Source organism: Cyphomyrmex costatus, unplaced genomic scaffold, assembly GCF_001594065.2.
Source record: "Cyphomyrmex costatus isolate MS0001 unplaced genomic scaffold, Ccosl1.0 scaffold100, whole genome shotgun sequence".
Lineage (NCBI taxonomy): Eukaryota > Metazoa > Arthropoda > Insecta > Hymenoptera > Formicidae > Cyphomyrmex > Cyphomyrmex costatus.
The window spans coordinates 1,043,866-1,055,190 of NW_017274955.1; the positions used below are offsets into that span (position 1 = coordinate 1,043,866).

At 31.2% G+C, this 11,325-nt stretch overlaps 1 protein-coding gene across 1 annotated transcript; it reads right to left on the bottom strand.

Annotated features, from left to right (window-relative positions):
- Window positions 1-1,191: 1,191 nt before the first annotated feature.
- Window positions 1,192-7,233, bottom strand: LOC108771707 (endocuticle structural glycoprotein SgAbd-1). Its single transcript, XM_018537067.1, has 3 exons — window positions 7,153-7,233; window positions 5,153-5,322; window positions 1,192-1,459 (listed from the first exon to the last, which is right to left on the bottom strand). Exons 1-3 carry the CDS (start codon window positions 7,162-7,164, stop codon window positions 1,192-1,194), a joined length of 450 nt encoding a protein of 149 aa, XP_018392569.1. The 5' UTR covers window positions 7,165-7,233.
- Window positions 7,234-11,325: the final 4,092 nt, after the last annotated feature.

An 11,325-nucleotide genomic window follows, 5' to 3' on the forward strand; every position in this document is an offset into this window, starting at 1 on the left:
TTGTCAGAGCCCAAATTGTATTTTAATTTATTTGAAAAGAAATGAATGATTTGATTCGCAAATTGCATCGTTTGGCATAAATTCTCGTAATATATTGATCTCTCTTGAGTAAGGCAAGGTCTTGCGTAATTCATATTTAAGATATTATCATGCCATCTTATATAATAATGCACAACTTCACTGAACATATCATGCTGCGCATATCACATATGCAATATACAATAATGATGTTCAACATTTTATTTTATTTCAAACTTAGATGGCAGTTGTTAATTATCGATTTATTCAACTTACTTTCCAGAATAATTTTATAGCTTCTTGTGTCGCACTATCGCAATTTCTTAAGATATGTATCAATTCAAAACAAGTTATACTTCAGTTATAGGAATCTCTATCCCTGTTGCACTTAAAATTGAGAAAACGAGTTTCTAAAGAAAAAGAAGTATTCCATAACCGCGTACAATTTTGTTTCTTTTTGTTTACAGTTACATTTATTGATCGAAATTTTACGATCATTGAGAATAACAAATAAAATTATTTCTTGAAGACTCTTTTATATCAACTATATAAAAAATAAAAATTGCTTTAATTTTCTTATTCTAACTTTGTTTGTACTCATCGATCTTACGTTCCATCGTCTCCTAATCGTGCTCATCTTGTATGCACAAAATAAAACGCTATAATATTACTCGACAAGCTGATCATTGATATAATGATCATGGAGCAACTGTATGTGCGATTGACCGTACCCGAAATAGAGGAAACTTGACATTTTTTTTATATTGCAGACGTTCATCCCAGGATTAATAGCCAAGATAAAGGCTATGTTCCAAAATTTATTGCCAGTACTGAAAATCTATAGTGTACGTCACGTGCACTATAGATTTTCAGTATTGGCAGTAAATTTTAAAACACAACCATCACTCACTTTAAATTAAGTATCTTTCATATAGTGTTTTCTAGCAAGGACACATTATAACACAATGAATCATTTCATCCTTGTTTAATGTTAGCAAACAAGAATGTAATGGTTCACTGTATTTTATACTGTGTCCTTGCTGAAAAACATCCATAGATAACGATACGAGTAATATTACAGCAGAATATCATCAATATCCGAGAAACAATAACCGCAACGTCATTCCACATCGATATATTGAAGCATTGGGAGCAGTCTTAGCGTAGATATTTTTAATATCTCCTATAAGGCTCCTCCTCTTCAGGATGAGCCGCATTGTATGCCAGAGCTCGTTGTATCTCTATCGGTATTGGCGGTGGTGTCGGAAGATGGGCGCCACTCGCCAGGAAACCATTCTCATCGGCTGTATAAGTGACTACAATCGGAGTACCATCTGGAGCCGTGTAACTGTATTGACCTCTGACCGCCTCGATCTGATTCGGCCCAATGTTTTTCGGCTGTCCTGTTTCCGCTACGGAAATACCATTTTCTGTATCGTAGCTGTAACAGAAACAATTGTTTAGGCATTTTATATGAGTTACTGTTTACAGGAAGAGAAACAATTGCAGTTTAATATTGATAATCAAGTAAAAAATAAATAAAATAAATTTTTAATTATCACATATAAATATATAAAACTTTTTGATGGTCCGTTGACCACCTATACAAATACAAAATTTGCTTAAGATAGTTTATTTTCGCTTATTTTTCAAAAAATTATTAAGAATCTCAATATTTTATCTTCAAAAAATTTAGCTTCTAATTTTGCATGAAAATTTTTCATGCAAAATATGAATAAATGCAATTAAAATTTATTTCAAATTATTCTGAGGAATAATAGTTTTTAACAACTTTGCTTGATTGATATTTTCGTGTCTGCTTTTCCACCAAACTATTACTAGAAAAATCAATTAAAGAGAAATATTATCATTTTTAAGATGTTAGGTAAAGGTACTGGTCGAGTTGGCCTGGTCTCAAAGACAGATATTACAGGAGGGGCCAAAGTTAGATGCGAAGGGCAATAAGGATGGACGAGGAAGGTGAGCGCGTAGGTAGGCCGGCAGATAGAAGTAAGCAGGTAGGTCGATTGTAATTGTTCAATTGCGCAATTATTACGTGTTGTACAACTGAGTGGCGCATGTATGATTAACATCAAAGCCAATTATGTATCCTTCCTTTGGTCGAGACGGATTTACGGTTTTTGCGATTTCAATTAAGACTGATCAATTGTTTCAAGTAGCGTTTGGAAAATCATCTAGTAACCTATGCGTAAATGGTCCGCGACCTCGACACACCCATACGATTATTTCAATGATAAAGTCGTACAAAGTCTTGAAGTTAGAAAGCGTCAAAAGATTATTATTTGGAGGTATGATCGGTTCATCGGAAAATATTTCTGAGGATCATTGAGCTGAATGAAATATTAGGTCACGCCCAGAAACAAGTGTATAACACAATGTAGAATGTATATTGCAACATAATCGCAGATTTTTAGTTTTCCAAAGTCGATTATTACAGTTGTTAAATTGAATGTAAGAGATCTCGTATAGATTAGCACGATGTAAATATCACGGGACGAGGCGAGATGATCGATCACCTGATAGTTAATTTGATAATAATTGACCTATTGACTGAAGAACCATCTCGTTACATTTGACTAATTATAGCGAATCATGATATATTAGAAAGTCAGAGCGGGATGAAAACATTTCAACACGTTGCACGTAGTTGACTTTTCTTATAGACTTTCATAAGGAATTTTTTGCATAATCATTTAGTTTACATAATTATATGATAATTTTCAGGGGGTAATACTTCAGATAGACAGAGGGAGAGAGCGACAAAGAGACAGATATGCGCGCGCGCGTTTTTTGTGTGTCACTTATGTTGTGAAAATAACATAATAATTACACAGACCAATATTTTAAGACTTTTTTTCTTTAAATATTATAAGAGATATACCGTTTCCGATGAAACATCCGACTTTCGGAAATGAAATTTCCGACTTTTGCACGCTGAACATGAATCCGATAATTAAATTGTTCTTTCACGTTTTTGAGAAAAGTGAGATTAAAATGATCAAAATTGACGTTTTTTTGACATATTTCTGATTTTTTTTTCTATCAGTAGATTTCTTTTAACGCCATATGTTTCTTTTTCACCGAATTAATTTCTGCGCAGGAACATCAAGAACATTTTTATACTAAAAAAACGTTTTTAAACCTATTCCACAATGTACTTTTTGTTTACCGTTTCTTGCTTTTTGCTATTTTTTTTTACATATTGTCTTTTTGTTTCTCGTCTTGTTTTTCTGTCGCTCGAGATAAGAGTTCATGAACTTCGAAAAAAACGGGAAACACATGTAGCAAAAAATACAATTATCGATAAAATGATCACATAGATATAGAGGAAAAAAGCAAGAAACAGAAAACAAAGAGCACATTGTAAAATAATCATTAAAGAAAAAAGTTTTAAGGATCACTGCGTGATAATTTTAACAAGATCTTTAAGGTCACTATAAATCCGAATTTGAAGTCAGATCTAATATGGCTGACCGAAAATTTATTATTAAAAAAAATTTGTCATTTGCGCTTTAATTAAAATTAAAAAAATATTGTAGTGACATTAAAAATCTTGCTATTAAAAAATCATTACGCAGTTCTTAAAACTTTTTTCAAGAACATATTTGTAGCACAACATGTTCTTAATGTAATTCTGTTTAAATTAAGATAATTTTAATCAATTTTCTCTATCACATGTCATATTATGATATCTGCGTTATGTCAAATATATTTTAATAAGGTATATTTTAATCATTATTTTTTTGTTCTGGTAAATGAAGTTATTTTGCCATTGTAATTAGGAAATGTAAATGATAATTTTGATATTGAACGATAATATACAATTTTTCTAAATAAATTATTTTGATTTTATTATCGTCTCACAAATTAAAATAAATATTAAAGTCAATATTAAAATGAAGGGCGATTATAAGAACTATCTACTTGTGATAAATAGGATAAAATGATTAGGCAAATTTTATTGCACTCTTGAGTTGTAAATGAAAATTAGCCGGAAACTTCTTCATCGTTATTGAATTTTACATAAGAATTGTTGAGTTTTACATGAGAATTATTGAGTTTCACATGAGAAATGTCCACGAATTTGCAATACACGTGTGATTACTACACCGGAGTCCGCACATTTTTTGTGTCTAATTACTATTAAGGCATATTGTACTCACGAACACGCCCAAGCAGCCATGTAAGACTATTGGCCTTCGCACGATTTAAATGTTTTCTTGTTGAGAGATATTTTCGCCGTATAAGTCACGAGATTTGAAAATTGTTTACGTAGTGGGACATTAAAATAATCGCAAACTTGTCCAACAAATATTACGCAAGCACAATTGATATATATAATTACAATGTTTAAACTCCTTTTTTGGATGGTAAAAGAATGTCGTCATTATCAAGATTGAAATATTTTTCAACCGTTTACCTATATTAGCGGTTGAACAATGCTTATATAGATAACATAATATTATCGAGAAATGACTCGATGCATCCTACATCTTTTTAAACAATTATGTCGATTTTTCTTGATCAATTACATACTATCTTTAACGTAATGTTTAAAGCATTTCTAAAAAGAAGGCTTTCATCATTAACGAAGATCTTGTTCTAAAAAGAAAATCAATTCGTGTAAAAATTGTATTGATAATTAATAAATTATTATCGTTTCTAAACTTTACATAAACTGAAAAAGATTTTTTATGCTTTTCTCTTTTCTAAAGTAATATTTTTAATTATATGCCATCTTTCCTTAGTTCTATCATTTATAAAAAGTATAGAAATTTTGAAACAATATATAAAAATTTATTAAGAAATAATATATAAGTTTTAATATATCATTACCAAAGCGCGTCACTACTTTCGTGCGTTTCCGGTGCATTAACTACACTTCCTTCCTGCCTATTAATCACTCCTCGATGAAGACATAGTGATAGAAAGAGAAGAAAAAACGGACGCCAAGCGTGTTAACTTTGCGATTGTATCGATCGAATGCCGCGTATTTTCATACGTTCGAGGGCATCCGCGATTCCTCGAGCGTGTCGAGATCGTTTTCTTGACGAAACGTACGTACACTTCGGCACAGAGATACATACACCTCGGCACTAAGACTATCTTATACCTGTAAGAATATGATCCGTCCGGCGCGGAGTCTTGCGTTTGTCGCAGTATAGCGTAAAAAGGCCGGCCGTAATAATTAGGATTGTAATATTGCGTCGGTTGTGGATATGGAGTCGTGAACCTGCTGCTGAACTGTGCGTACGCCATCGTTGTCAGACCGAGTAGTAATATCTGCAAAAATGATTAATCGTGTGATGTCAGTTGAAAGTTAATACCTATACCGAGTATTCTAATAGCGTTCCTACAATGAGCAATGAGCACAGTATTCGACAGTCCAGAAAGAGGAGTCTCCCAGTTATAGAATATTATATAATTACATAATTATATAATTCTCACTAATTAATAATGATAGTCCTAATCCATTTCTAATTGAGTTACGTACTTAGTAGCAATTAATTAACTAACAATTAACTAGTAATTAAAAAAAAATATTGTTATTACAATTCACTTGTTATTATGCATCTGTCCCCTGAAGCATTTAAACTGCTATTTAATATTAGATTATTACAGTGGTAATAATATAAATGTCGCGCGAAATTATATAACTTTATGTATTTATGCAAAAGAGGGTCTGCTAGATAGGTAGGTTGAGATGGGTAGGTAGTTCAGTACGCAGGAGAATTTCGAATCATTGCAAGAGCCGGCGCGATTATGAATAATTATACGTTGTTCCATATACGTCATAATCCCCGTCTCACGCTTGTCGGAGTTTCCTCTATTGTATGCGGAAAGCCGAGGAGAGTTAAGTAATTTGCGACACGACGCGCAATATTTTTGACGCGGGTTAATGAGAAAACTAATGATTACAATAAGCATAACAGGTACTGGAATTGATCCGTGTAATTGTGCACATGTTTCCCCGACATCTCATTTTGGTCACTCGCACAATACAATATCGTACTGTGATAAAATAACACCAGATTTGCACGATATCGCAATTGTAACAATCTTATTTGCCATCATCTCTCCGAGAATACTTTAGCCGCTATTTGTATGCGTCAAACGGAAGTGACGAAATCGACTCCGATAAAATCTTCGTCGCAACTAATACGTTTGTAAGAACTTCTCCGACGCAAATGAAATATGAATTTTTATAAATTCCAATGCGCAATAAATAATCCACCTTTTCTGCCAAATTTTAATTCTGCGATAATCAAATCATCAAAGCAATCGTAACATTTTTCTGCAATTGCCTCTTTCTAGCTAAATGTAGAGAAATTTGTTGTAAAAATACAATCCTAAAATATTTTACGACTGTAAATTAATAAAAAAAAAAGACACAAATTAATGAAATCGGATGTTGTTGTTTAATTCTTGCGTAAATGTTACAATTTCCAATTCAACCAAACTGTGCGCTGATTATTAATAAAAAAAGAGTCAAATAAGGTAATATTGAATCAAATGAAATTCGTTAAATCTCCATTAAACTGCCAAATTGAATTTAAAAATAAAGAAAATCTGAATCGATGTGCATTGAAAAAAAATCAGTTATATTAACAAATATTTTAATTTCTTCGATTATTTAGAACAAAATTTTATTACATCCCGGTCAAAGATTTTTTTTATGTTTACTATTTTTTACGTATACTGTTTATTTAATTGATGTAATTATTATTCTAAATATATTTAGAATAATAATGAAATCAATTAAATAAATAATAGTATATGTAAAAGAATCTTTAACCGGAATATAGTAAAGTTTTATCTTATAAATAATCGAAGAAATTAAAATATTTATTATAATATAAGATGACAAATTTATTTTTATGTACATACATCAATCCAGATTTTCTTTATTTTGAAATTCAATTTGACAGTTTAATAAAGATTTAAAAAATTTCGTTTGATTTAATATTAAAGTGGAAAACTTTTAAAAATAAGAGGTTTTGATTTAAATTTCGAAATCAAAACCAGCTATTTTTAGAAGTTTTCCACTTTTAATAATCAATTACAAAATGACTAATCGCGAAACAGTGAATAAAATTAAGGGATTATACTCACAAGGATGTTCATGATGATTTTTGGAGTATTCCGAAAGACGACGATTCCTCAACTATTATTAATAATTTGGTACGCACTTGCGTGGTGAATAATCGCACTGTGCGAGACACACTCCGACCTTTCAAAAAGTCACGTACAAAACTCTTGAGCTAACTGCAGTTAGAAACACGAGCTTAGCTGGTCACGGTGAGGCTTTATAGTCATCGAGACGCTCTGCTTGTGCCCTCTTTTTGCCCCGCCATTTTCCGGAGGTTGAAGGGGAGAATATATCTTGAATGTTACTCGCGTAATCTGCTAACTAAGCAAAGGGTAGTGGATGGTGGACGGGGCTTTCTAGTTAGATGATAGGTAGGTAGTAACTGATGGTCCTCCTCGCTTGCAATTCGTGCCTCGTGTCTTTCATACGTCCGCGTGCGCATCTGCGCCCACGTATCGCGATCCTTTGCAGGTGTGTGCATCTTATTGCTTCTTAGATTACATACATGCACGTGTCATATTTGCTGATACAGTAGATGGAAGCAAGGGAATGCAAAATCCAAAATCATCCTGATGTATCCTAGAAAGTATATTGACAATTTGCATGCGTTAAAAAAGAAATTAATTAACAACAAAGCTTATGAGTACTCAAAATAAAAATCTTTAGAATGCAATTTATAACGCAAAATAATTATTTAAAAAATCGTATACATCTAATGTAGAATGAAATGATATTTGTGGAATATTTATACTACTGGAATATTTATATTAACTATAGGTAGTTCAAAACCCCCCAGCTTACACTGAGAAATCCATTGAATTGAATAAAATAAAATTTAATTGAATCAACTATTACAAATTTCTTGTTTGGATATGAGTAAACAAATTTTTTGACGTAACAAAATAATTTAGTTGGAAAATTTAATAACATGAATATAAAACTTGTGTTCAAATTGTTAATTGTATGAAATTAATTTAATTTTGGTTAACATTTTATTTCAATTTTATTTATAAATTCGACATTTTCAAAAATTCGAAATTTTTATGGCCAACGTTTCGGGATTCTAGTCCACTGTGTACTGTTTCGAAATATAATGTCATAGTGCTATTGGCAATATCAAAATAATTTCTAAATAATGGCAGTAGATTATTGTGCTATGATGTTGTCCAATAAAAAGGGAACATAATTTTGTTACATTGAGCTATATGATCAAATTTCCATCCGAGTCCCGCTCAGATATTACTTCATCCTTGTTGTTAAACAAGGATGACATGACACCCAGAGAGCACTCTTTTTACGAAAAAAATAATCAATTTTGGGGATATAAAAATATTAAATTTCAGGGACGCAAATTCGGATCGTTAATTAATGGTCAAAACTAAAATGAAGATTAATTTAAAAAAACCCGTAAATTATTTTATAAAATAAATTTATCCAATTTTATTACTAAAATATTATATTATATATTTTTTAGTAGCATCATATTCCGAAATACACACGACAAAATTGTAATTAAAAAAAAAACACTTCCTCCTGAATTTGGAAATTAATTTCATGGTATTCTCAAGCGATCACCCATCCTAAGTTGTACCCTCGATTTAATATGTACTACCGACTTAATATGATATTAAATAAGATAAATATCCTAATGGCCGGATGTTTAAGAGTAGGTTATTACAAATAATACAATTTATAATATTGAAATGTTTGTAAATATTTGTATTCACATTTGAAAAGACTTAGAAAAGTTATTTGAACTCATTCATAACAATTACTAATTGAAATATTTAAATAAGTAATAGAGTGCAGTGTCTAAATCTACCAGTGGCTGGACAATCAATAGCCTAATGTCCGGATATAATACTGCAGGGTATCGATCACGAAACTTTTTCCCTAGGATGAAAAGTAAAAAGTGAAAAATTTGTCCATTAATTTCAACGATAAAAATTTTCACTTTTCACTTTCATCCTAGGGAAAAAGTTTCATGATTGGTACCCAGGATACGCAATAAATTATTTTTATAATCTTTGATAATAATAAGATATTGTTAATATAAAGATCGATTTGAATTAGTCTTTTGTCATTAAATATCAATTTATAGTAATATTATTTTCCGTCAGCATACTAATTTTCTAAATGTGGTCGGACAATAATTACGTCCGGACATTGCATTGGACCCAAATGGGTCATAATCTATTTCGACTATCCGACCATTAGTAGGTACATTAACGCATTCTATTATTTTATTTAAATATTTCAATTATAATAATTGTCATAAGTAGGTTATGAACAAATAATTTTTCCATACTTAAAGAAGTTTTAAATTTTTAAATGAATACAAATATTTATATTACAAACTTTTCTAATATTATATTATAGAAAACGATTTTTCTCAGTATACATATTAGGGAATTGCATTAAAAGCCGCTGCTCACATTTAGATAATTGTAGCTGCATATGCTGTGGTCAGAGATCTCTGTTATTTATATCATTTTGAAGTATGAACATTTCCCAATAAAATTCAGTCAACAGACGCCATCCTTATTTACACATGTGCTTTTCTACAACTGAATTAAAATAGAACACGATAAGTTGTTTTTCCTACGTGTACTTCTACACTATTTTGATTTGAAAAAAAGTGCAGCTAAAACTCATCGATTGCTTGCGGAGATTTATGGTGAATCTGCTCCATCGGAAATAGTATGTAAAGACTGATTTCGACGATTCAAAAGTGATGATTCCACAGTTACAAAGCAATGTATTTGATGGGATATGGAGGGTGTCGTGTATTATGAGCTGTTGTGAAATCGAACGAAACAATCACCACTGTGAGTTATGTACAATGGAACGTTTGAATGATAATTTGATGCAAAAATGATCATTAATTGCATCAAATCGTCGAAAGATGATTCTTTTCCTGACCATATCCATGATAACGCTCGGCCCCATGTTGCTATAACCGTGAAATAAACACTGATATGGATCTCGAATGGAAGGTTCTTCCGCATCCAGCGTATTCTCTGGACTTGGCATCAAGCGATTATCATCTGTTCCGATTGATGCAACACGCTCTGGAAGATACACACTTCCGTAATTATTGTGAAGTTGAAAATTGAGTTGCTGAATGGATTGACTCGAATGAAAAGACAAATCATTCTTTCGTCACAAAATTCAACTTCTGCCAGAAAAGTGGCAAAAAGTTATAGCTTTTGAAAGAAAATATTTTGATTGAGGTATTCATATATTTTGTTAATGAAATTAATGCTCAAATACAAAAAAAAACAACAGCTTTTAATGCAATCTCCTAATATATCCAACTAATATATTCAAGTTAGTTCTCTAAAAAAAGAGTTTGGTAATAGCTACCAAATGTTTTAATTATATTAACTAAACGTTTAATTAGCATTATTTCACTAAACATTTGGTAGGTATTGCCAAACAAACTACTTTCAGTGTATGGGTCACTCATTTATTTGACGGTAACATCAAAATAAATGATACTCGAAATGGAAGTCACATTCAGGTATTTGAATATAATACTCGAAATGACACCAAAATTGATGGTAAATCTATATGGTAAATCGATTTTTTTTCACTGAGTTAATCAACATTAAAACAAAAAGAACCACTTTTGCTTCAATGTTGAATAACTCGGTGAAAAAATCATATAGAGTTCAATAAAAAAATAAATTGAAGGTAAAGATTCATGCTTTCAAATGCTGTAAACCATATTTGAGCACAATTTTTAGTTTGTGGAACTTCTCAATTTCATAAAAAATGTTGAAGTTTGTGAACGCATCTTCATTTATGTTTATGTAACTTCACGAAATATCAGTAATACCGTTTTTTGAAATACTAATATGAAAAGTAAAGATTTAAAGCTTGAAAATAGTTTTTTAAACATCTCAATACGATGATTCTTGACGAAGTTATTTTATTTTGAAGTTTGCCTGCAGTTTTTTAACAAAATTAGAATCATTTAATCAAGAAAAAGGGTCATTTTTCCTTCAATGTTGAATACGGGACAAGTCAATAAGTTTTTAGAAAATCTGTTAGAGAGCACTCGCAGTATCACATTACACATTACTTTCGAGTAGCATCTTTTAGCTGATTACTGTCAAATTTTGAGCGGAATTCATAGAGAGGTTTCATTTCTGTAGACGATTAAAGCGAACGACCTTTGTATTTTTTGCGAA

Bases quoted from the DNA above. Each gene is read 5' to 3' on its own strand.
- LOC108771707 (XM_018537067.1), bottom strand. The intron at 1,460-5,152 runs GTATAAGATAGT...TTTCTGTTACAG, and splicing joins GACGGATCATATTCTTACAG to CTACGATACAGAAAATGGTA.